Source organism: Taeniopygia guttata, chromosome 11 (assembly GCF_048771995.1).
Source record: "Taeniopygia guttata chromosome 11, bTaeGut7.mat, whole genome shotgun sequence".
NCBI classification, from domain to species: domain Eukaryota; kingdom Metazoa; phylum Chordata; class Aves; order Passeriformes; family Estrildidae; genus Taeniopygia; species Taeniopygia guttata.
Window position 1 is genome coordinate 16,222,389 of NC_133036.1, and position 26,215 is coordinate 16,248,603.

Here is a 26,215-nt window from a genome sequence, read left to right on the forward strand (position 1 = left end):
CAGCCAGGGCAGATCATGTTTACCTTGGTGTCCTTTATGTTGGGTTTGCTGGCTGGCTTCTCCTTTTGTGCTGAAGGGGTCTTGTCTTTGGCATCTTTGTTGATTTTGTCCCCAGAGGCTTGTTTATTCCTGAGCTGAGGCTTTTTACCTGCACAGGGGGCAGATGGCTCAGAGGGGCTTTGAAAGCAAGCAGGCACCTTTCACTGCAATGGGCACAACCTTGGGAAGGAACATGGTCCTTTTTCCCTAGTCTGCTGGGCACTGGGAGCACTATTTCCCAGAAGCAGCTCCTTCCCTTCTTCTCTTAGCACCATGGTAAAGCACACCATCCCATACTTGATTTTAAAGCCAGCACTGTGTCCCTCCTAACAACTGTGCACACAGGTGACGCTGCTCGCACAGCAGTTCCCCTGCGGATCAAGCCAAAGATTCGTCCTCCAGGAGCATTGTTCCCATACACTGCACCCATCCTGCATTCTCCTGTGGAGACCTGCAGCCCTCCCCCACTTGCATAACCTGTCTCCACTGAAGCTAAATAATGGGAAAAGCCCAGCTGGGACCCAGACTCTTCTTCCTTCCACCAGCTCCCAACCCAGCCAGGTTCAAAACTGAGCAGCGCAAAACTTTCCCCTGCACCGAGCCAGGTCTGGCCTCACCCTGCAGAGCTCATGGTACCAACTGCCCAGGAAGTTTCATGAAAGTCTCCAGTCTCACAGAGAGAACAGCCCAGCATGCAGGAGCTGTGTCACCTGAGAGTGGGCATAGGTAAATCTCTGGAGAAAAGAGCTCATCTGGAGCATGTCTCTCATTGGAAATTCCTCTGCGAGGCTGTCCTTCCCTTCCTCTCGTTTGCAAGGTTACACTCACAGTCAGTCCTCTTGTGCTTAATGAGCCACTTCAGAAGGCTTTTTCCTTGTTCAAGTGAGCAGCAGTTCTGCCTGCTGCCCATGAGGAACAAGCTCAATTCAGCTTTGAGGAAATATAAAATATTTGGGAAAGAGACAGGCGTGCTTCATCACCCCTAGAAAAACGAACATGTACCCAGAATGGCAGCAAAGGGGGCTATAAAAGAACCTCTGACTGAGCCCTTAAAATTGATTTCCTTTTTCTTTTTTTAGGCAAGCCAGTGGTGCACTTCAGCCATGTTCCCTAAGAGACCCAAGGACTGAAAATCTGCTGCTCTGAGTAAGCAGAAGTGGACAGTCGTGGTGGGTTTCTCAAGCACTGGCTCTGGGACCTTACCTCCATTATCTTTGTCGCTGCCTTTTGGCTCCATGGCAGCGTCGGTGCAGAGCTCGCGGGCACTGAGCCCTGCTGGGCTCCCATCGTTGGCCATGGCCTCTTTCACCACGGTGTCAATGGACACGTAAGCAGCATCATAGTACTGACACAGGCCTGCTGCTACCTCTGTCTTTCCTGAGAGAGAAAGGGGAATGCTTGGTGACACTGGCACAGGAGGCATTGCAGGGACAGGCCCTGGAAAAATCTTCAGCAAGATTTCAAAGTCAAAAGGGCAGTGGGAAAGCAAGTGTCCCTCCAGAGGAGGCCATGAGGGAGGCAGCTGGAGTGTGGGTACATGTGGTGGTTCGTTATTTTATGTTCCAATTCCGTTACGGTTGTACGGGTCAGTTTTTCTTGTTTTATTTGAATTTATTATTAGTATGTCTTATTGTCCTAGGGTGACTGTTATGGTGCTTGTATCTCCAATCGTGTGTTCTGTTTACGTTTGATATTATGTTCTGTGCTTTCAGAACTGACTCTGAAAGTGAAGGTTTGTTTTGCCGTGTTATCATCTGGTTCACCTCCCCCCATGTCTGCTGTCTAGAAAAGGCTGGTGCTGGCTGGCTGGCTTTGCTTGGCTTGCTTGCTTGCTTGGCTTGCTTGCTTTGCCTGCTTTCTGGCTTTGCTTCCTAGTTAGGTTAGCTAAGCAGTCCAGTTCTTTCCCTGGACTGTTGCTTTTTCCTTTCCTCTTTCTGAATATCATCCAACCTGCTCTGGGAAACACCAAGGAACACCAGGAGCCTGCATTTTGTGATCTGCAGCAGCCATCCCCAGTGCTGGAGAGCAATCCCCAGTGCCCAGACCCGGGCGACCACTCCCAGGAACGACCTTCTGGATTTGTTCATCTCTTCAGAGGGGTGAAAGAGTTTTGTTGTCATCTAGTGTTGTTAATTGTTTTGGTGCTGGGGAGTGCTTTGTTTGTTGAATAAACAGGTTCTTTTCCACTTCTCTCTCAGAGGAAATTTTTCCCTGAACCAGGTGGGTGGGGAGGGGCCGTGGGGGTTTATTTCCTGGGGGCTCCTTTCAGAGGGTTTTCCCCAAATTTGCCCTAAACTCGGACACTTATGTACCCCCCCTCCCTTTTCCCCAGTTGGTATTACCCAAGCCCTTCCCGCCTTTCCACCCTTGTCCATCACCTGACCACTCCCAGTCACCCCACCAAACCACTCCCTTGTCCCCACCCAGGAGCCCTGCCAGTCACCCGGCGCCCCGCCCCAAGATCCAGAAACTTCCACTTAGGGCGTCGAGTGATTGGGTGAAGGCCCAGGGCCCCTCCCATTCCTTTGTTCTATTGCCCCTCACCTCAAACCCCTCCCCAGGGAGCCACCCACACCTTTCCCCTATTGGTCCGAGTTCTCTCTGCCCCCCCCCCACCATATAATCTTGTGTCAGACAGTTTCTCTTTGCCTTCTTTGGTTGGCAACTCAGTGTTAGCTGGATCCTCGTTCATCTTTCCCTCACCCTGAGGGGAATAAAAGGATCGTTCTGCCCCCAAAGGAGGACGCTTCTTGTGTCATCTTAATCCGCGTGCGGGTCTCGCTTCCTGTCGCCCTCGGCGCCAAGAATCCATCCCGAGCTCTCCAAAGCCTCCCCTCGGAGCAGCCCAGCAGAGGGCTCGGGGAACCTGCTCGCTCCCTCCGGAGCTAGAGCGGAGCCGGGATTGAACACCTTTCTGGAGGGAACGTGGCAGGTGCAAGCTCTTAATTCTAGAGCCCAGAGGATCATCTCCACCTCCTGTTCAGCTGAGGACTTTGCCTTAAGCACCATGGCCCACGAGGATGCGTTCCTCCTGCCTGCCCTCTCCCTGCAGCCCTGGGCTGCAGCTGACGTACCTGCCCGCGGTGGCCCATGGACGATGACAACAATCCCTCTGGGCTGCCCCTCTGAAGACGGGTCAATGCCCATGTGGCGCATGACAGCCCGAGAGACAGGATTGCCAGACCCTTTCACCATGGACTCAGGACAGAATGTGAGAGTCCTGTGATGTGCTGCAGTGCAAAACCAGGGGGAAAAGTCAGCCTCCTGCCTACCTTTGATCCTCACCATCCTCCCCATCCCCTCAGATCCCAGGAAAGGAGACTAGGTGAAAGCAAGATGAGCTTGTTCTTTTGTTGCTAGGAAGGTGCAAATATAAAAGAGCCAGTGATATTAGACCTGGCCCTGCTGGCTGAGGAACTCATCCAGTCCTAGTCTTTGTGGCTAAGGGACACTAGGGAATATCCTGATTATTTCCCCAATTTATAGCAGGCAGATAGGAGCTTGCTTTGGCTACACTCAGGGTTGGTAGAGGATGCCACAGCCCTTCAGCCAAGAGCTCCTGCACCAAGCTGGGGAACAGGCAGCTGCTAAAAGCATGCTGGAGAGCAAGGTGACAGGAGAGTTTAGGGTGTATGGGCTGGAGTCCCACTGTGACCACAGTCAAAACAGACACCGCCAAACCCTCACTGTTTTTCTGACCTGGTGCTGCCTTGCCCATGGCTTCAGCCTCAGCCTCAGCTCTGGCCTTGAGATTTGCCTGTTGAGCATTCAGCCTCCTCTGTGCTCCATAGTCCTCCAGCACCTCTGGGGGCAGCGTCTCACCCACGGCACGTGGAGGCATAAAAAAGTTCTTTTGGTACTCGGACCCCACTGCCACCCGCAGGATCTGTGTATGTAGGGAAGAGAAACCATACATAAGATTCCTTTGCTTGCCTTTCATCACACAGACTCAACAAACCCATTTTCTGTCTCCTCCCTTCCTCCCAACGACATGAACTATTTAGTTTAGGCTCTCACAGAGCATGTCAGCACAGTTGGCTTTGCCCTGGGGATTGCCTCCATCTCCCTGGCACAAGCCTGGGAATGCTGGAGTGCTGTGAAGCTTGGGCAGCATGCACATGGGGACCAGACCTGCCTTCTCACCTTCTCCTCCTCAAGGTACTGCTCATCAAAATCCAGGGAGTAAAACTCAATGGGGAAGTCGCATGGGTTCTTCACCACCACTGTGGCCTCCAGCCCATCGCTGTCCACCAGCATCCATCCCATCTTTAGTGCTGGGGGGTTGAACTTCAACCGTGGCTCCAGACCTTGTCCTGAGAGGTGCAGCTTTAAGTGTTTGCTGCTCCCACAAATGTTAAGCTTCAGCTCATTCTTGTAAGACCTCTGAAAAGAGGAAAGCGCAGAAAACTCATCCATGAAGTCCCAAGTGACAGGACCCCAAATATAACAATGCTTGCCCCAAGGTCAGGGTGTTATCAGTCCGTCCAAGGTGAATGGAAACCAGATATTTACTTCTGCTAGGGACTACAGCATCTGTGTCCTGGTCTGAGTAACTGAGATGAATCCTGGTGTGCACTGTAACTGGGTATTTGGTAGCAGATGCATGTACAATGGACTGTCAGGCGTTTTCACCTAGTCATGCAGGAGTGCAATGCTCATGGGAAGGGCCCTCGGGGTTACAGTGTCCAGACACTGTCCTGGCACTGCTGCATCAGGCAAACCCCAGCTCCAGGAGAGAGGCAAATCAGCTCTCGCTGGCCACAAATAAGGGCCATCTTGTCTGCTTAGTGTTTGGCTCTGGTCAAAGCCAGACACAAGATGGTTACATCTCTTGAGCAATTAAAAGATCCCTGGGATGTTTGTGGGCACAGAAGCACTTGTGTCCATGCTGGTACACACTGCCAGTTTCCGAGACCCAGCAGCCACAGGCAAACTGCTTTTGGGAGTGTGCAGGCAGGCCAGAGCCCCAGGGACTGCTGGCAGCACACCACTACAGGTGACTGTCCCACCATGCTCAGGAAGGTGTGTGGTGGCTGTTTTGTCTGTCAGTCCTGCTAGGATGAGCCTTGACTGGCCATTCCAGGATTATCCTCTGCGAGTGGGCAGCTGCTCTGCACTGAGTGTCGAAGCTGCAAATACAGCCAGGCAAGGGGGAGGCTGAGGAGAGTTGGGCACACCCCCCCCACATGCTGAGAGGCAGCCCTGGTGCTCTCTGTGCAAGCTCCCTGTGGGCATTTCAAAGCACATCTCATGGGAGTGCTCTGTGGGGTGAACTGAGCCACGCTGAGTATGGGCCTTGCAGAAAGCTCCCTGTGAAGGCAGAGCTCATACCACACCCTCTGCACCAGGCCCTCATTTCCAGATTGCCAGACAGGCTTCCTGGGCTGACACCTGCCAATCTCACCTCCTCCTTGGGTGTAAACTGGACTTGCAAGTTCTGCCACTTTCCTGCACCAAGGGTTCCTCTGGAGGGCGTCACTTCAAAGGGACAGGGCTCATCCTCCAGCACCCGCCGCTTCTGACGTACGGCTGGTGTCGTGTATTTGAGGTGATTGATCTGGGCACAGAAAACAATTGTGTGGGGTCTCCTCATGCTCTGAGACACTGATAGGGTGCTGAGAGCACCCACAGCCAAACCAAGTGTGGCCCCAAAGCCCAGAGCTGGAGACAGGGCAGGCAGATAGGGAACTACTGTCTTCAGAGGAGGAGGAATGGGCGAAGATGGCAGAAAAGCAAAGCATCAGCTAATGGAACAGGTCCCGGCAAACCAGGCTTGATCCAGACCCTCAGAAGCTTCCTCAAATGCGCTGTAGACCCAAGTGCTCAGGCAGCCACAGGAGCAGAAAGGGCAAGAGTCACAAAGAAAACCCAACCAAGAAGTTACGTGTTCAGTGTTGCCTGTGCTTTACCTTCAGAACAGGCTTGGTGGCAGTAATGAACCATTTGCAGGGTGCTCGGAACCAGTTGTAGAGTCGGATGGTCTCAACCTGGCACTGCCCAATGAGGGTGTCAGAGAAGTGCAGTCTGTTGTTGGAGAGTTCGAGAGACAGTTCAGACACGGTGGCATGGAGGCGGATGCTATATGTGGGGCCGTTTGTCACCTGGAGAAGGACAGAGAATTCAGTGGAGGGTGCAGGTGACATCTGCTGCTGTGCCCAGCCTGCTGGCTGCCCCAAGAGCTGTGGTACCTCTATGGGCAGCAGCACATCCACGTCACCCTGGGGCTGGTGGGCACTTTCAAAGTGCACTTCAAGCACCACAGTGTGGTCGGGGGGCAGGCACCTCATCAGGCCCAGGTCCACACTGAAACCTTGAACAGATGAAGCAAAAAACAAACAGATGAAGCAAAAAAGCAGCTGAGGTACGCACAAAACACAAAATGTGTATAAGCACGTTACGGCCTTACAGATGTCCTGGCTGAGAGGTCTGGGGAAAGCCCCACGCCGTGCTGTGACCTAGACAAAAACTTAAGAGTGCACCTGAACACCCCTCAAACGCAGTGAGCCACTGTGTGATGAAGTGCAGCCCTGCCTCAAGGCCTCTTTTGGAAGCCTCTTTTGATCCACCTGAGGATCTCACGGGCTGCTTCCTCAATAAAGGCTGAATACAAGTGCTGTGACAGTGTGAACTCAAACAAAGCACTTCCAAAACACAGCAGACCCCACTGGTTGGCAAAACTAGCCCACAGAGTGCCCAAAACTTGCTGCTCATGGGAGCCAAGGGCAGAAGATGCTGAGGTGACCAGGGCGATGAGCCCATCTGGCCTCTGCACAGGAGCATTAGGGCAGTCACAGGCAGACCAGGTCCCTGGGCATGGCTGGCCAGGAGAGTTCTGCCTCTAAAGCTCCCAGCAGGGCCACTGAGAAGAAAAAGTTCAGAAACCTCCCCAGGTTCAGTGGCTTAAGCTAATCTGTCTGAGACATCTCCTTCAAGGCCACAGGAAGTGTCTCCAGCACTGCTTACCTGTGTCCTGCAGGAGAGATACATCGACCTGGAAGGACACTGGGATCTGCCCAGGGTTGGTCATCTTCAGAGTGCATGTCTCAGTGTAACCCTTAAGGACAGAGCCCATGTCCAGGACATACTCAAACAGCTCAGCTCTGCAAGGAGGAGTAAGGATAGTCCTTAAACCACCGTCCTTAAGCATGGCTACTTGTCCAAGTGTACAGAGGATACAAATGCAGAGGCTATTTCTTTATTCACTGCTGTAAAAACTCAGCTCAAGCCCATGAAACCCATGGCCTGACCACCTGGCAATGACTTTGGGAAGTCAGGAGGAGTGCAGCTACTAATGGTACCTGGAAATAAAATTAGTTTAAAATGGACACTGGCCACAGCTCCTCTGCCATGAAAAGCCAGTATAGGTGAGTCCAAAGGGCCTCCACTGGTCTCAGTAGAACTGCCTAGCCTGGTGTACAGCCTGAGCTTGAAATTGCTTTGGGGTCTAGGAATAAGGTTTGCCTGCACAGGAAATCTTCACTGCTCTGCAACCAGACTACATGATCTGCTCTGCACAGCATCTTCTTCCTGAATTGAAGCCTCTCCCGTGCTCGTGCTGCATCATGACGGTGCAAAGGGATGGACCAAGTCACTTAGATAAGTTCTGCCACCCCACCAGGATTCAAGCCATCTGACTTTGGGTTTTAAAGGATTTGCTGACATGTGCAGTTCCCTTCTCCTTTTGTTTAGTGTGCTCTGTTAGCTGGAACCACAACATCAGCTGGGAGCTGTCTCTATCAGAGCTAGTCAGCAGGAACAGAATTTATGCTGTCTGGAAGGGCTTGAAGGTCTGCACTGGGTCCCCCAGCTCTAGGGACAGAACCCCACACCTGTGGGGAGCTGAGCAGTCCAAAGCTCAGCGTGGTGCTGGGGAAGGGAGGACACCCTGCTGCTCCCATGTAGCGTGTCACAGCCACCGGGACCAGACCCCTTCTGAAGTCCAGGCTGTTCCCAGCTCTGCAGACACAAGGACTCAGGAGAAGGGGACATGGCAGGGTGTTCCCCACGGGACACCTGGGGATGGGGCTGGAAGGCCCTACTCACTTGCCAAGACTCTGGCACAGCTCCTCATCAGGGAAACTTCTCTTCGGGGGATGGGATGGAAGCGCTTTCTGCAGCTCCAGAAAAGGCTTCTCTATCAGCATCCTCATCATCTTTATCTGCATCTGAGAGTTTGACTGAGGAAAGGGAAGACAGTGGCTGATTAGCAAAGGTCCTTCCCAAGGCCCAGCTTGCACCTGAGAAAGGATCCCACCCTGCTTTTGTTGAGAGGGGGTGTGGGGTCCTCCTGTCCGGCTGCTCAGTGTCTGTGACACCTCCTGCTCTCTTAGCCAGGACCTCATCTCCAGGGACGTAACTCCAGCATCCCTGCCTGCCCAGACACTGTTAGCAAAGCTGATCTGACCAGGCAGACAGACAAGCCAGGAACATTCCAGAGCTCCAGATACTTGCCTGCCCCCAGCCAGTACCAAGGCAGCTTGGACAAAAACTGTTTTGAAAGGGAACTGGGACCAAGCTGGTGCCTCCTGGAGATGAGCACCTCCAGCACAGCCCCAGGGTGCAATCAGGCAGCCGCTGTTTGGGTCTGTAACTCTGGCAGGGCTTGGGCTGGGACCAACAAATTCCCCAGCAATGACCTGCATCTCCTTCAAAGTACCATCAACTCCATCCCTGGAGTATGGCTTTCAGGATCTGTCCCTGGGGTAGCCAGGAAGCTGCTGTAGCCCCAAAAGATTCCATGACCAGAGTGGCAGCCCTAGGGGTAATGCTGAGGTGACACAAGGTTGTAGCTGGGCAAGGAGGTCCCAGATGCCATCAGGGCGCTGGTAAGCTGCTGTGGGGTGCAAGGGGCTCAGGTGACATGGGGAGGGGCTGCAGCTGCTCTTACTACAGTGCCAGAGCGAGGGATGTGGGGCTTCAGGTCCTGAGTCTTTGGATTCCGAGTCTTCAAGGTCTGACTCTCAGTGGTCTGAGTTTTCAGGGTCTGAGACTTCAAGGTCTCAGTCTTTGGCCTCCGAGTCTTCTTCTGAACAACTGATTTATTCCACTGATTGAATATTTGCCGGTGTGTTATGAGCCGTTTCAGTGTCTTCTCATATTTTTCATTTTCTGAAGGAAGAAAACATCCACAAAGAGAAGTGTGAGCAAAGTGCCAGTCCCATTTAAACTGGGAAGTCCCTGCCTCCCAACACTGGCTTCTCCCAGAAAGAAATCCCTCAAGCCATCTATGGATAGTGGATGCTGCTATTCCTCTGTGAATCCCATCCCCTGCAATGTCACACAAATCCAACCCTGCCAGAAGCCCTGCCAGCCTCTCTTACAGCTTTCTCAAGCCTTTCACTCTAGCCATTATCCTTCAGGACCCTGCCAGATGTGCTGGCAAGCTCTGCAGGATGGTTCCTGGGACAAAGCCCACATGGGATCCTCTGCTCAAGACTCATGAAGCAACCAGAGGGCTTGAGTTGGTCTGGAAGTCCTGCAACCCTCCAGGCTTGGTGGAGGTGAGCATGAACTGCCCTATGGGCATATGATAGGGAAGAAAACCAGAGGAGCCCTTCCTGGGGGCAGACAGGCAGTGCCCACCTTTGATGTTCCAGGGCAGGTTCACACTGATCATGGGAAAGGATGCTTCTCCTTTCAGGAGGATATTTTCTGGGTCCAGGTGACCCACTTTAAGCTGGTAAGTCCTGATGAAGGCTCCTGGTAATCCTGGCATGTAAGAGAATTTCAGCACTTGCGTCTTGCCAGGTGCAATGGAGCCCTGCAGGGACAGGAGAAGAGGGAGGGAATGCATCAGAGTGTTTGATGGGGAATCAGGGGACAGACAGGCTGAGGAGACAGGTTCTCATCTAGAAGCAACCATCAGATCACATCACCTTTGTGATAAACATATTGCAATGTTGGCTTTCACACTTGTTAAATACTATGTGTTTTATAATGCTGACTTCTGTAAAATAAGTTTTGCTGAAGTCTAGAGTTCTTTTAATGAGAATGTTGTGTTGTGATATCAGTGTTGGTGAAGAGCTGTTGCAGTAACCAGTGAAGAAATGGAAACCTGTTGGATGTGTTGAAAAGTAACAAATGAGCAGGACTAGGACAACTGCACATGCTCCACCTGCTGAACAGGACCCGACAGAGTGGCCCAGCACTCTGGCGGTAACGCCCTGTCCCTGTCCTCTGTTTATTGTCTCCACTTCTCTTTTCTCTCTCTGTTCTCTTTCCTATCCCCACTCTGGTCAGGACCATGCCCTTTCTTTATCAATAAACAGTTTTCAGATACAATACTTGCTGGTTTTGTGCCTTTTTTTTTTTTTGTCTGAGAAATCGATCAAAAAGAATTCTCCTCTACTCCCCTTACAGCAGGACAGCACAGCGACCAACACACTTGTGCCTCCTGCTGCTGTCTGCCTCTGACAGCAGAGCCACCCACCAGCCAAGGCCATGGGGGAGTCGATCAGGAGAGCTTTTGTTTGACCTCCTCTGCCCCCAGCAGAAATTGCTTACAGCCCTGTCTCTCTCATGGCTGTGTTTGGGGTTTTCCCCGCCGACTTTTTTCCCCCTTCCACCCCCTCCCCTTTTTTTTCCCCTTTAACACTCTCCTGGGCCACCTGGCACAGGGCTGGGGTCAGTCACTTGTGCTACTTACAGTGGTGGGGTTGACCAGAAACACACCAGGCAGATGCCGGTCTGCAGCGCTGGGCTTTAGCACCCAGTTGAATTTGATTTGACTGGTGTTCCACAGGGTGACCGTGCTGTGACCAATTTCATTAAACATCTGGAGAGAAGGCACAGGAGCAGGAAGTTACAGACCCAGGCCTGCTGCTGGGAATCCCTTTCCTCTCTCCTGGGCTTGGAAGCAGACACATCATGGGAGCAGGGACCAGGGAGGAGATAAGGGCACTTGGGAACCCCCAGACACAGGGCACCTGCACAGGACCAGGGAGCTCTGGCAGCACACAGCGGTGTGGTAACAACCATGTGAGGGCCAGCAATAAATGAACCGGGGGACACAGGCCCTTTGCACTCTGAGGGGTCACCAACAGCCAGGAGAAACAGAGACAGCACTGAGGCATTGCAGGAGAAAAGGCACCTGCATGCAAGTATTGGCAAGCAACATACATGCAACAAGGGAGTCACACAGGGCAACGCAGATAGGGCCAGCAGCTGGAAATATCTGTGGGCTTTCAACTGGAAAAGAGTGAAGTGGGAATTATTCTGGACAGTCCCTCCAACTGTAGTGACTGGAAGCTCAACTTCTTCCCTTGACTGTTGTGTGGATTAAGCAAGAGGTTTAGACAAGAGCATCTCCGTGGAGGTCAGGCTTTAGGCATGGATCAGCAGAAGGATGTCTCAGGGACATGCCCCTCAGAGCACCCCCCTGGGACCCTGCCTGCCCCAGGAGGCAGTGTTAGGTACCCTGAAAAAGAGGCACCCCCAACATTTTGGAGAGGGTTGGAGATGGCCATTTTAAACCAGCTTGGATGCCAGATGTGTCCCTCAAAGGTTGTACTTCCAGGCCCCAGGGCCAACAAAGAGGCTGGGAAGGGAAGGGAGCCCTGGATTGAGGTGGGCAGGAACCTGCTAGCCATGGTGCCAAGCAAGGAGCTGTGCCAGGGAATATGTGTGGTACCTGAGAGCCACAGTTGATCTCCTGGAGGCTCAGGGAGTAGGTGAGATGTGAGACCTCCCCGGTCACCACCACCTCGTAGGTGGGGCCTCCCTCCACGTGGCACAGCGCTGTGACATCAGAGATGGTGTTGAGGTGGCCAAAGTAGGTGAAGGAGACCTGCTGGCTTTCTCCTGGCTGCAGCACACCTGACAGTGGCAGGATACTGAAAGCCTGGATGGAAGACAGGAGGGATTGAGGTGTTGAGCATGGAAAAGGATGCAGAAGAGCATCTTGGAGCAAAGTACAGCTGTACCTGGAGGGGCCTATTCCCCAAACACAGCCAGAATCACCCTAATCTCATCCTGCATCCATGCCACTGACCAGTGGTGGGACCATGGGGAAAATCTTCCCCCATACTCAAGGATCAATCCATTAATTAATACATTACGTTACAGTGAACTGGGATGTCTCCTGGCAGTAGAAATTCTCTCTGATGCACAACTTGCCTTTAAAAAGCATTTCTGAATTGCTTTTAGAGAAGGAGGAGACTCAGAATGAGGGCTGTTGAAGCTGAGTGGAGGACTCCGGCCCAGCTCATCTGACTCCTGAGGTTCTTCCCCTCTCTCTCTGCTTTAAATGCTGCTTTCTCAAGGTGCTACAGCAAAAGCTCCTGCAAAAATTCCCTATGGACCACCTGATGAGTTCCAGGGGGAGCAATGCCCTCCATAGGTGCTGCACAGCGTCCTTGGGCAGCCCTACAACATGTCCTGCACGGCCCCGCCAACACCCAGTTGGTTCAGCAGCACTTTGTATGGGCCTGGAGGGACGTGAGGCCCCTCTGTGGGCAGTGCTGGGGGCCACCAGTGGGACTGGGAGCTACAGCCCTGCTTGCCACGCTGGCAATGGGCAAGTGAGACAGATTCCCTCTTACCTCCTCCACTTCGAGGCGAGTGTATGGGATGTCCACGAAGTACCTGAATCCCTCCAACTCTAGTGGGAGGTGAGGGTCTTCAAGAGGTTGTGGTGGCACCTGAAAAACAAGCCATTTTCTATGCTAGGAGGAAGAGACAGCCACTTTGCAAAATCTCAGTTTGTAAGACAGCTTCAGGACCACCAGTGCAACACCAGCTCTCGGGTGAGAGCAGACACCTGGAAACAGGTAGTCTGGCTGGGCTGGGAAAAGGGTACATGGAGATCAGGACTCATCACAGCTTGCTCTGGGAAGGAAGCTGGAGGTCTTACCACGATGATGCAGATAAAAGCCTCATCTTACATTGTGAAGGAAACAAGGCAAAAAAATCCCACACTCAACACAGGCCTGTAGGATCTGAGTGAGCTTCTCCAAGGAAAACTCCTACTTCTCCCTCCCACTTACCCCATACCCAGCCACTGGCCCTGCTGTCCAGCCCACTGTCAGGGCACAGGACAGCAGGGCAGCAAAAAGGGAGGTCAGCATGAGCATGACTTGTTGGTGGCAGGCTGGGGAGACAACACAAGCAGTAGGTGTACAAGAAAATCTACCTCTTCTCCTATAGATGGTTTTAAATCCTGCCCTTCTTTCAGGGCTCTGGCTGCCTCCTTCCTTTTAATCCTGAAGTCTCTCCATTGAGATGCCAAAAGAGCCGAATAGGTTCTCTTCATCTTTGGTGGTTCAGGTTTGGATTTAGGTGGGTAAGGCTCATCTCTGGAAAACAACATAACTATGAACACGGACCTGCAGTAAGGAGGGAGGGACACCTGCACAAGCAGCTCCTGGTCAGGATGCAGCCCCTGGGTGGGTGCTGGCACACTGAGCTGAGAAATGGTTTGATCCAGCCCTTCCTAATCCAGGCTGGAGCAGGTCTGTTCTAAAGGCAGCCCAGGGATGACATTGAGGGAGCAGCAGTGCAGCAGCTGCAACTGCTTGCATTGAGCAACTACAGAGGACAGGGATTAACAGCTTGTGGGGATGCAAAAACTACAGTGGGAGAGGAAAAGACAGAGAAGGAAAGCAAAAAGGTGAGATTTGAGGCACCAAGGGGCAGACTCAGCCAGTGATGAGCCAGCACAACTCCCCCAGTGCCCAGCGCCAGAAACTCTGCAGCAGCTCCACCAGGTATTTATCAGGAATGTTTCCCTGACGCTGCTGGGGGGTTGGCTGACATTTTCCAACACTCCCAGGGGACTCAGGTTGCATTCCCCATTTTAAATTGAAGTCGGTGCTCAGGGTAAATCTGTTTGTGTTTCTAATGCCATGTGAGGGACACAGTCAAGCCGTGCCTGCCTGTCACCCTGCTGAGCTGCAAGTGCTCCCACACAGTCAAACATGACCTGGATGCTCCATCCCCAGACAGGCATTCAGGGCCTGTAATGACCTGCTCCCCAAAGAATCACTGCCTTTAGCTTTGTAGCTTGTTACCTAAGGCTGGGTTTCATTTCTGGATGAGGGGCTCTCTCATCATAGCCCCCAAGAGATCCCTATTCATCTAATCTACTGTCTTTAATTTTAAAGAATGGTTTGAGGCAACTTCCCAGGACCATGGTGACCAGACAATGACATTTTTCCCTCTAAAGTAGAAACTCTCTGGGAGGCAGGGATAGGAGATGATTTGATGAGGAAGTCCTGATGCCAAGCAGAACAGAACCCAGCAGTACTGTGGGAGCTGGCACTAGGAGCCTTTCATCAAGGTGGACATTGCCTCAGGCCATAGAGGTCTGTGAAAGCAGCTTTCAGCCCAGCTTTCCTTCCCAGGGGAAATCCCTATGGGGGCTACGCAGCACCAAACTGCTGGAAAACCTATTCCCTGAGCATCCAGCCTGACCATGGCTGGTCGGTGTTATTTGCCAGATCCTAGGCCATGAGACAGAGTAAAAATTTAACAGAGTAGAAATCCATTTAGATTTAAGTGAAATGTGCCACTTTGAGCTTGCTAGCATAAATTAAATATGCTGTTTAGTCTGGTAACTTTGCAGCACTAGTAAAACTGCCCCAGCTGAGGAGAAAGAATGCAAATTTCCAAGCTGAAGAGATAAGAGATAAGAGATAAGAGAGACTCCTTGAAACAGACAGGGCAGAGTGACCCAGGAGTTCTTTCTGTACTTTCTGGCAAAAATCTAGGTACAAGTGTAACTAGCTGTATGTGTAATGCAAAATCAACAGAATGAATATGCATGAACTTATTATAAAATTATATGCATATTTAAATTAGTAAAGGGTAATAAAAAGGATCTGGAGTCCTCAGGGGATGCATGTCCTTTGAAGTGGAATGATCCCCCACACACATCCAGCAGTGTAATAAACATACCATCCCTACAGATCTTTATAGGAATTGTGGGTTTTGACAGCTTTTTTTCTTTGCCAAGTACAAACAGGACACCAGCAAGAAGAGCTTCAAGCAGGGGCAAAGGTGCACATACCTCAACTTGTTCACCTGGCTGTCGGGATGGAATGACCAGTGGTACTTTACAGGAAATGGGCTGCAGTTGGTGATCTCCAGAGAACGCACTTCTTCAGTGCCAGCCGCGATGCAGCCAAACTCCAGGGTGCTGGGCTGGATTTGGAGATTTGGGAAGTGGACTTCTCCCCGAAGGGTGATATGCTCCACAAAAGGATGGCCCCTGACCATGTCTATCTTCAGAACCTTCTCTTTTTTCCAGCTCTTAAAATCCAGTTCATAAGCTGGGTCAAACGCGATGTAGAGATGACAGGTCTCCCCTACATCCACTGTCACGGGCTGCAAGGACACGAACAGTAATTAATCACCTGTGGGATGATGTCCCAAGGTCTGACAGCATGAAACAGCAAATGCTCAAAGTGTGACCCCAGCTTGGGCTTCTCAGTTCATGGTTCATTTCTTTACAGCAGGGCTCTGTAGGCACCACAGTCTAGTCCAGGATTCCCTCAGGCCATTTCTGTGCTCAGCCCCAATACAAGGGGGTGGCTGCTGCAGAGCTGGCATGCTTTCCAGGAGACATCTCTACTGCATGGCTTGCCCAGACCCAGTTGCCTGTTCCCTTCTCCCTGTGCCTTAAAGCCAGGATGGATCTTCTTAATTTAGGTAAGATTTTGATTCCTTCAGCAGCTTGGCTGATGCAGCACAGGCCAGCCCATTGCTGATGCTGCAGAATGAACTTCTTGACTCAAGGAGCTCCCAACAGAAAGGCACCACCACATCCCCCCTCTTCAGACCCCACTGCAGGAGTCCAGGGCTGCTCACCTGGCCATCTGGGAGGGGCTGCTGGTCCTCATCACAGACCAGGAACGGCTGCTCCACATCCAGCATAAGGTCCAGTGGCAGCAGGCAGGTGTTTTTTAAAGCCAAAGGCTGGTACTGCAGCGTCAGGACATCACTGGGTTTCTATGGAAACAGGAGACAAGGAAAAACAGCCTCAACCAGCCACAGACCTCCTCCTGCTTCTGCTGCATCTCACAAGTTTCAGCCCCAGAAGTGCATACATTTCTATTTACCCTTTCTATTTGTTTCTACCCTTCCTTCCAGGAGGTTTTTCTTTATAGCAGATGCTTCTCATCTTTAGAAACTACAGCATCCTCTGGGGGACAGGGAAACACACCCACATACAGATGAGGGAATTGGCCCCTGAGAGAAGGCAGCTGCTTGAACAAGATCTAAAGCAGAAAGTGAATCCAGACCATTTGTCTCCAGTTTTGTCTCTCTATAGGGCAGAACAGCACTAGATGGTCTTCACTCACATACAGTCACTTCTAACAACCTTACTGTCTCTAGCAGCCTCAAAAAGCAGTTTGTCTGCAGCATGTCCCCTGCAGCCCCTTATACAGGGACAGGGTATCTGTGGTTCAAGGCTATGATCAGCCCAGCCTCTTCCTTCCTGTCTGTGCATTGTGCTGGGCTTCCTGCATGGTTTAGAGAAACCAGAGACTTTGGGAAACTAGTTCTGGATGTGCTGATATCAAACAGGTGCTGTGCCATAGTATGCCATAAAGCAGTTTGTGTGTGTAGCATCGAGCAGAACCCAGGCAGAATCAGGGACAGCAGAAAAGCTTCTAAATTACATCTGAACTGCCTGTTCCAGGGGGGATTCTGTACTTCAGTGGAAGCCTGGGAACCAGAGGAGAGGCCTGAAACTACAGAAACCAAATCATGAACCATCTTCTCTTTTTCAGACAACTTGCAGGAGACAGAAAGATGATGCTGGAGTTGGGATCCAGAGACTAAAGGGCACCTGCTCTGCCTCAGTGTTATCATCACTGCAGCTGCAGGATGTCTGGAGGTCCTTTGAAGCAGGTGAGGCTTAGGGAAATGCACAGAGCTGTATCATACAGTTATACCATAAAGCATCCATGCCAACAGCAGAGAAGGCAAAGAGACACAGGAGATGATGGATTTTTCCCTGTCAGCCTGAGGAATTCACAGGACTCTCCCTTTTTCCCAGCTTCCCTACAGCATCAGTGTACAGACATCACTGTGCCTTGGAGGATCCTCAAAAGCCTCCCTTTACAGTGAGCAGAGAAACTGGCAATTCTCTGGAAGTGGCCACGATCCCCCTTGGCAGTGCAGCTGTAACTGCAATCTTATTTTGGGGAAGTCAAATACCAGTCTCATCTCTAAAAGCATCTTCACTCACTTTACAGAGTGCCTCGGGAAGGGTAAAGAGGGGCTTTAGCACAAGCACACACTCCCCTCAGCCATGCTGTTAAATGCCAGAATGCAATCCAGAGACTTACCTTCTCCACCCGGAAAGAGAATTGTCTGGCTGATACTTCTACAGAGGGGTGAATGAACTCACAGGTAATGATCGTTTCTATTATCTTCTCTGTCATTCTTCTTTCCCCAATGAGAGCTTCACAAACCACATAATCCTGCACCTCCTGCATGCAAGAGTCACATGTCACCAGTGGGTGGTGGCAGGACATCCAGAAGATGCTGTGCATTAGCTCAGCACCCACCACAGGCCCTATTCCTGCCACACCTACAGTCACTGCCCCTTTTTCTTCCTGTGATGCAGCTTATTTATTCTGTGCTCAATTGTCTATACACTGCACCCCAATAACCACAAAAGGCACTTGTGAGAAACTCCCTCCCTTCACATGGCTTTTGTTTTACTCCATGCTTACCCCAGATAAAGCACTTGGCACTTGTTTAATTCACTTTCTTTTTGGGCGCCTACTCTAAGTGTAACTTATTTCTCTGCCTTTCTTTGCTGACTAAGCATGCTTGCCCCAAAAGAGCAGTATTTCCTTCCACCCCTACTTTGGGATCAGCACTGGGTTTTGGTAGCTGTGGAATCACAATAAAGCCTTACCTGGTCTGGGGGTGGCCAGCAAGGAAAGCAGCTGGTGCTGCCACAGAAACATATGGTCTTAAACCAGTTTTGTGAAGGCCCCTGCTCAATTCCCCAGGCAAATGTCAAGGGACTGTGGAGCAAGCCCAGGGGAGGGGATCTGATGGTTCCCCAGGCTCAGCCCGTGGCGGGCACCTCACCTGTGTGACGTCGGAGAAGCCTCGCAGCACCATGTCCACAGACTCGCCTGGCTGCAGTTTCATTGACCGTGGCTCCAGCCCAAACACAGGGGTGGCACGTTTGGGGCTCTGGGAATCATCTTTGCGGCTCCTGAGGGCTGAGACACTCTGGCCCTCCTCCTCAGGTGGGCTGTAGCATCCCACGCTCCAGATGAGCCAATGGAAATAGGGGCCCCTATTTGTTAGTTTGAACTGACGAATACAGGGAACGAGGCTAGAATAGAAGGCAGGATGGAAAATTATAGAAGGCAGGAGGGAGTAGCTATTTCCCTGGTCATCAGATTGCCCCCAGTGAGCAACCTGAGGTGTTAATAGCTTGGAAAAGGTCTTCATTTACAGCTCTTAACATGGACCAGAAATAGTGTCTGATAAGCTGCCCTTAGGATGTCACTATTGCAAAGGGAAATATGTTTATAATGGTAATGTAGCATTTTCCAGGTGAGGCTGACAGGGCATAGTGTTTTCCTCCAAAATGTTTGTTCTGGGGTGATTCATACTGTTGCTGTATTTTGTATTAATCTGTGCCCAAAACTGTAACTGAATCTTTGAGATCCTGCACTTGGGGACTTTGTGTGTGGGGGTATGATTGCAGGCATTTCTAAAAGCCGGCTCAGAGGCAGTTTCTGGATGACCCCAGCAAGCTGGTAAAAACTGTCTGCCTGCTCCAGGAGAGGAAACCAGGGCAGCAGGGCCTCTCTTGTTCATAGCAGCCTTGGCTTTGCACTGGTAGTCATTGGTAGAAACTTCATTTTGCAATTAGAAACTGTTTGGAAGTGAACTTTGCAAACTCTGCTGGCAGCTCTGCCTCTGGAACTGCTCTGTGGGTTCCTGCTTTCCCGGTGGAGATTGTCTCCCTCCTGTCTCTTTTTTCCCGAGGCCCCTGAATGCCATTTTGGAAGGGAAAGGTGTGATGCCATCTTCCCTTGGTCCCTCAACCACACAGAGGGACCACCTCATCCGGGCACCATTTCAGGAACCTATTGTTCTGGGGGAGTCTGCCATCATCACTTGAGCATTACTTCATCAAATGAGGACATCAATATAAAGACAATTCAGTGGCAATTTAGCAACTGGTTTCCCTGTCAGTGGCTTTTGAGGGTGTCTAACAACTCTCAACTGGCCATCACATGTTTCTAAAGGAATATCTGCCTTCAGGGAAGGAGTCAGGGCTTTGAACACTGAAGATCTTGCCAGAAGGACTACAGCAAAACTGCTCCTTGTTGAGAGAGGAGGAGAGGCGGGAGTGGAGAGATCTCCTACCTGAACTGGTATCCCAGGTTGAGCTCTGGGGCAAACGGTTTGTCTATGGCAATTGCAGTGCCAGTGCCCAAAGCCATCAGCCTACATTCGGCCCAATAGCTGTTCCCAATGAACAGATGGACAACATCATCAAAACACTCAGTGTCATCCAGGGTTGCTGTGACAGTCACAGGCAGCTCAGCCCTAGCGGGGATCACTCCTGCGCTGGGTTCAATGGCAAAGCAGTCGGGTCTGTTAATCTGTAAGACAAGCACAATACACATTTAGGATGGGAGCCATACACCCTGGTGTCTTGTGGGATATAAGAGAAGGAAAGACTAAAGAGGGGAGGGCAAACATCCTAAAGGCTTAATTTCCCTAAAGTTAAGCTACAGTACTGGGCAAGAGTAGAGCTCATATAACCTGCATTTTCCCCTCCTTTAACAGACTCACACAATTAACCCAGTTTTGCCCAACCCGAGGGACACTTATCCTCAGGAGAGTGTTCTTTCCTCAGTCTTTCTCTGGAGTGTGTGCCAAGGAAAGCTGCTTTCTCTCTCCTGGCTTCTCACAAAGGCTCAAGGCCAGAGGAAGTCCATGACTGCTCAAATCCCACTCCAGAAACCACATGGCTGGAGGATACTGCTGAGACCCTGAAGAATATCTCTGCAAGACCAGTTGTGCAAAACCCCAACACCAAACTATTCTTTCCCAAGGGGCCATCAGTGCTTCTCAACATCCCCTACCGGACTGAAGCCCTCACTTCCCACCAATCATCAGCTATAGAGAGGTGCCCCAGTGCCCTCTGCTTTGGAAAAGTCACCTCCAAATGTTAGAGCAGAGCAGGAAAGCAGGAAGCAGAAAGAAAACTGGACAACATGTGCTCTGTGGGCATAGCCCACGCTTCCCAAGAACTCCTGTCACCTGGTTTCTCATGGACTTCATGGATTGGGCAAGAGAGCTGGAAGCTGCCCCAGGGAGGGAGGAAAGGCCTTGCACCAGCACTGCTGTACAGACACAGCTCTGCAGGTCCGGCCCTGGCAGGAGCATGTGAAACCCATCCTTTACACACCACGACCACCCAGCCAAGGTGCATTGCTCCCTGCAGAGGCCAGAAGCAGAATTCCATTGTGGAGTCAGGGAAAGTTGCCCTGGAAAAACCCCCTCATTTTAGGGTAACATTTATCACCCAAACAGCGGGAATAGCAGCAAGAAGAAAATTCATGCCCCTCTTCCTTGGCCCAGGAGGCTGTGGCTGGACTCTCCCTCACGGCCTGATGCTTTACCCACAGCCACAAACAAGTCCTTAGTATCAGGTTTTAACCAACCTCACAAGTCCAACACACCCAGCATGAAGAAGAACAAACCTCAAGCCTCTCACAGATCTCCCCCTCCAGCAGACATCCCACCCAGCCCCAGGCCCCTCCTGGCTGCACCAGCCCTGCTCCCCCTGCCAGGGGAGCAGCCCCAGCTCCTTCTGCCCTGTGCAGCCTCCAATATTAAACTGCCTTTCTCTGCAGCTGGTGCCCAAAGATGCTCTTCAATGGCACAGAGATCACAGGCTGCGGGGGTGCACAGCCCCCACACGTCTTTGTGTGGACAGCCCAGCTGGCCTGACCCACAGGAGGTGTGAAAATTGCCTCCCCACGAGCAGTCTGAGGACAGACCCCACACCCTCTTCTCTACTGTGAACAGCAGTCTGGCACAAAGCAAATGCAGATGGAGCAGGGAAACCATAGGGAAATCCACGTTCTCTGGGGAGCAAAGAACCACAGGTTCCTCTCCATCTCAGAGCTCCAAAAATGTGACACTCACAGCTAAAGACAAAAGATAAAATTAAGGGAGAACCTGTCAACACAATCCAGACTAATTTCTGCTCCAACATCTCTGCACCTGGCTTCACTGAGGGGTGCCCCAGCTAACACCACTCCAGAGCCAGGTTCCTCTTGCCTCACTCAGATGGAATATTGGAGCATCTTGCCTCCTCTCACACAAGGCTATATGGAAATCTTGCATATAAAAACCAAGTCATGGCAGCTACTGACCAGTCAATTTCCCTGGAAAACAGCCCCACAGATACTTACAATCTCCATCCTGAAGTCTATAGGGGTAAAACCTTTGTTGAAGAGGGTAAAACTTCGTGGAGTAGGCTGTAGTACTGGGAGCATGCCAAAGTCTATCAGCCTTGGACTTAGGTAGATCTTTCCCAGGCATCCAGAGCTCCAAAATTCTATTCTCTGTTCCAGGAAACAGGCAAGAAAGATTAAAAAAAAACCAAAACAACAACCAACCAACCAAAAAAAAAAAAAAAAACAAACAAAAAACAAACCCACAAAACAAATCACAACAGGGAAACCTAGAAAAGCTTAAACAGCTCAATCATGCTCAAGTTATTTCTTTAGGGACAGCTACCAATTGCCAGCTGAAATGCTGGGCTTTTGGGGAAAAAGAAAATTACATATTCACCTCCAAATTAAAAAGGATTAAGGTACAAGAAACTTTCAAACTACAAACTATTGGCCCAAAGGTAAAAGCTTTGCAAGAAATCTCTAGTTAAGACCAGGCTGACAGTTAAACAACTGGTTATTCTGGTGGGGAGACACCCTCCTCTTTAAGGCAAGCAGCCTGATAGTTGAAAGAAACTGTTTTGTCAAACTTCAGGCTCCCTGGCACAGCCTGCATTGCCTGTCCTTCCTGTTGACTGATTTACATGCAGTGCCACAATGGCCCAGGTTCAGATGTTTGGTGCCATCCAGGGAATTTGGCATTGTCATTTCCTTATGTTTTAATATAAGTTTAAATCCTTGCAACCACTCTTCAAATGCCAGCTTTCCTTTCTTTTACAGAAACCTCAAGGTTCCCAGAAGTCTTCTGACATCCTCTTTTGTGCTCAGAGAGATGACATTTAAAAACAGATGTTTCCAAAGTTAATAGCATTTTAAAGAACAATTAAATAAAATAATCCTCGATTCCTGCTTAGATGAACTACCTTCTATGTCAGACACTGAGATTACCACCTCTAAGGCATGAACTGTTTGTGCCACCCATCCCTCCTGTCCGTCTCCTCAGCAGCCTGTGCCTGTTTTCCCCAGGAGAATCCCTGTATCCTTGCACCCTTCCAGGAGCAGTTGCACAAAGGCACACATCTCCCCTTGCACTCACCAGTGGGTTTCTCTCATCCCCAAACACGCCGATAAAAACGTCGGTGTGATGCTTGCCCAGTGTTTGGACTTCAATTGTAACTGGAATCTCTGCAATGCTGTGAGGCTGGACAATCCCACAGGGTTTGGGGCTGGAGTAGAACACAGGAGAGTCCTCCTTGCGTTCCTGGAAGGGACAGAATCAAATGCAGCTTCAGAGGGACCTCTGAAGAAATTTTAGACTCCAGCGCAACAGCAATTTACACACACTTTTAAAAATCCCCAGGACAAAGGTAAAAGGCACAAACAAGATGCAAGAATTGTAGGCTTAGCATTCTCAGGGGGTCCTGCAAGGAGGCTGCCAGCACGGGCACTGGTGTCTGTGGATGCAGCAGATTTTCACAACCCTCTAAGATCTCCCACAAGAAAACACCCTGAAGACTAGAACATGAACTGTTTCCTCAGGAGGTTAAACTGCCTCCTAAAGTTTACATTCAGCTAGGATGCTGTTCTCAGCAGATCTTTAAGACTGAACAGAAACCAGCAAGGTCTTATCCAAACCCTTTTCCCCCTAATAATTTCCTCAATAATATTTGAGAGGAGGAGGTGGATGTGATGTCAAACCTGGGGAATAAGCCCGTAGCAGCCAGGAAGGTCGGTGGGATTCCCAATGACCAACTTCCTCTCAAATGGCACCTTCAGCTCATACTCATCGTACGGCAGGATTTGGTGGGACACTTGCAGCTTAGGAACCAGACACCTGGGCAAAGAGATGACCCCAGGGGAATCAGAGATACTGAGAGAATGGAGAATGTTTACCCCCAAAGATTGTGAAATGGAGCATAACACATTTGTCACTGTCAAATAGACATTTAACAGCCCGACAGCTCAAGCACCAAAACCGAGGCCAATAAATTTTATCATTCCTGGTCCCTTTAGAAAAGGGCCCAGGACCATGCTGGGCTGTGAGCAGGGTGCTTTTCCCCACAGGCTGCTGTCCAAGCACTGCTGTTCTCATGTCCAGCTGGGCACAACATGAGGTCATTAGACAGCACTTCTCCTTGGGAGCTGCAGCCAGCAAACCCTGCGCAAGGCAGCGGCTGGGGGAGGCCAGGGAAGGGCTGGTACCTGGCTGTGACGACCAGTGATTCCACTCCCTCGCCATAACCCTCCAGGTCCACCAGCATTTTCCGATAGAATTCCATCACTGTGTTGGAATGCAGGGTCACCTGGTGGAAGAGAAGAGCAGCAAATTCTTCCTTACAAAAGCTCATTACCCACGTGTTATATCCTCCAGCTCTTGTTTCATGGTAAGGAAAGGGTAGATTTTGCCTTAATTCTTCTGCTGGTTCATGTGTAGAGCACAGTCTCAGAGCAACAAAAGCCTTCTGGCAATACCAGATTTGATAAACACACCTTACTATCAGGGCATACGTCAGCTACGTTAAAACATTAGACTAAAGCTCTATGCCCCACTGTATTCAAAATAAGGGGCCAATTTTTCATCTGAGTGCAGTGACATAAATGCAGAGGAAATCTGACATGAACAGAATGAGTTCAGCTTTACAGCAGGAAGCTGAGGGCAAAGTGGGGCCCAGCAGGTGCTGGGCAGTTCATGGCTGCAGTTTTTTGTCTCCACTGGAGAACCCTGCAGTGAACACAAATCATTCTCCTCCCCAGGACAGGGGAAATGAGACCAAGAAGAAAAGCTAACTGCGTTATACAATGACATCCCTCTAACAGCCACCTTCTGTCCTCATCCTTCCTCTGCCCACTTGCAGTCAAAGAAATCTCTCTCAAAACACAAGAATGGCTTCAGTACTTGACCATATGGTATGTGATCTCAGCTTGTGATTTTGGAAACAACACAGTGCTCCTTGAGGAACATCCCAAGGAAGCCAGCTAGCAGAGGCTTCTCACCAGTGCAGATCTCTCACTCACACAGGGCTCCAAGTGCTCAAAGCTGGCACCAGAGCTAAAGCCCTCCCACACTCCAGGGAAGCTTCAGCCCTGGTACTGAAGCGTCTGTGGCTGGGCTCTTCCCATACCTCGATATCCTGATGTCCCTGGGGGAGGATGGTTCCTTGGCTGGGATTGATTGTAAACTCCCTTGGCTCCACATAAAAATGAATTCCCTCCGTCCAGGACGGGTCACTGTTGCTGCGTATCTGATCAAAGACATTCACAGCAGGCTGCATGCCATCGTCCGACATGTGGAGCTTGAACGTCACGGGCACCGGGGAGGTGTTAGTCAGGTGACAGCTCTGGGTGTAGGGAAAGCCTAGGAAAGGACACAAATATCCATTTAGGCACCAATTATGGCATAACTCCTGGTGTGAATATCCTGGTAGGATGAAAGTGTCACTGGAGTTTAGCTCTATATTGCCTGAACTACAGCTCACCGAGCAGCTGCAGGAGGAATTGATCATCACTTAGTTCCCTTTGACACTGATTCCAGACTGCAGCCTTGAAAATGCCGACTCTTAGCCCTGCTGAACACTGCAAGCCTCTCTCTTTGTGATGGGGAGGAGTGTGGAGTTGTGTTATTTTATGTTCTAGTTGCGTTTTGGTTGTACAGGTCAGTTCTCTCTGTTTATGTTCAAATTTTATATATGGTATGTTCTATGTACCCTCCTCCCCTCTTCCCAGTTCGTGCTGCCCATCCCTTCCCGGCCTTCCAACCTTGTCCATCACCAAGCCACTCCCAATCACCCCACCAAACCACCCCCTTATCCCCTCCCAGGAGCCCTGCCAATCATCTGGCACCCCACCCTGACATCCAGAACCTTCCAGACAGGGCGTCGGGTGATTGGGTGAAGGTTCAGGGCCCCTCCCATTCTCTTACCCCATTGGCCCCTCTCTCCAGACCCCTCCCCAGGGAGCCACCCACAACCCTCTCCCATTGGTCCAAGTTTTCCCCACCTCCTGCCCTATATAATCCCTTGCAAAGCTCTGTCCCATTGCCTTCTTCGGCTGGCATAGTGCTGTGTGTTAGGATTCTGGTTCGCCTTCCCCTCACCCTGAGGGAGAATAAAAGGATCTGTTGCCCCCGGAGAAGGACGCTTCCTGTCATCTCTGTCCGCGTGTGGTTTTTGCCGCCTTTCGCCCAGGCACCAAGACCCCATCCCGAGCTCTCTGAAGCCCCCGACGTTGGCCCAGAGGAGGGCTCGGGGAACCTGCTCGCTCCCTCCGGAGCTAGAGCCAGCCAGGATTGATCACCTTTCTGGAGGGAACGTGGCAGCGGAGCTCCCTCACCTGCCCCAAATCAGCATTAGTTATTTCTCAGTGGTGAGTGTGCACCCAGACCGAGCATTTACTCTGAGAATTCAGGCTGTAAAATTCCCTGTTACGGCTGCCAACACTCCCACCCTTTTCAAGATCTATAAATAGTGAGTCGTCATTGAGAAGAAGCTACAGCAAAACAAAGTGAGGATGCAGTCAGGAACTAGAATGTGATGCAAAGCACCCTAATGCAGTTTTCCTCTGCAGGATCCTTAAGGCAGCTCTTGGTTTGGGCCAAACAGACTGAGCACTTGACAGCTCAGAGCCCACTCAGCTGGAGGCAAACCCGAGCCTTGCTTTGAGATTAGCAATTAGGAACCATCCACCTCACCCAACAAACGGGGACATCACACCTGTGCTGCTCACTGTGATTGCTGCCTGCAAGGGCTTACCCCACTCTAGCTCTGAGATTTGCATTCCATACAGAA

At 50.9% G+C, this 26,215-nt stretch overlaps 1 protein-coding gene across 1 annotated transcript in view; it reads right to left on the reverse strand.

Annotated features, from left to right (window-relative positions):
* Positions 1-25,630, reverse strand: part of LOC100232125 (hydrocephalus-inducing protein homolog) — a 46,116-nt gene extending 20,486 nt beyond the window's left edge. The window contains exons 1-27 of the mRNA XM_072934527.1: positions 25,525-25,630; positions 24,554-24,786; positions 23,634-23,734; positions 23,130-23,265; positions 22,528-22,692; positions 21,450-21,602; positions 19,387-19,625; positions 18,088-18,340; positions 17,331-17,474; positions 15,844-15,984; positions 15,044-15,360; positions 13,169-13,331; positions 12,579-12,677; positions 11,669-11,878; positions 10,685-10,813; positions 9,622-9,799; positions 8,927-9,147; positions 8,083-8,216; positions 7,003-7,139; positions 6,228-6,349; positions 5,949-6,140; positions 5,444-5,596; positions 4,183-4,422; positions 3,739-3,925; positions 3,114-3,269; positions 1,243-1,416; positions 24-148 (exon numbers count right to left, since the gene is read on the reverse strand). Coding sequence (XP_072790628.1) covers positions 24-148; positions 1,243-1,416; positions 3,114-3,269; positions 3,739-3,925; positions 4,183-4,422; positions 5,444-5,596; positions 5,949-6,140; positions 6,228-6,349; positions 7,003-7,139; positions 8,083-8,216; positions 8,927-9,147; positions 9,622-9,799; positions 10,685-10,813; positions 11,669-11,878; positions 12,579-12,677; positions 13,169-13,331; positions 15,044-15,360; positions 15,844-15,984; positions 17,331-17,474; positions 18,088-18,340; positions 19,387-19,625; positions 21,450-21,602; positions 22,528-22,692; positions 23,130-23,265; positions 23,634-23,734; positions 24,554-24,786; positions 25,525-25,630 — 4,608 coding nt within the window. The remainder of the gene's footprint in view (positions 1-23; positions 149-1,242; positions 1,417-3,113; positions 3,270-3,738; positions 3,926-4,182; positions 4,423-5,443; positions 5,597-5,948; positions 6,141-6,227; positions 6,350-7,002; positions 7,140-8,082; positions 8,217-8,926; positions 9,148-9,621; positions 9,800-10,684; positions 10,814-11,668; positions 11,879-12,578; positions 12,678-13,168; positions 13,332-15,043; positions 15,361-15,843; positions 15,985-17,330; positions 17,475-18,087; positions 18,341-19,386; positions 19,626-21,449; positions 21,603-22,527; positions 22,693-23,129; positions 23,266-23,633; positions 23,735-24,553; positions 24,787-25,524) is intronic.
* Between the last annotated feature and the right edge of the window lie 585 nt (positions 25,631-26,215).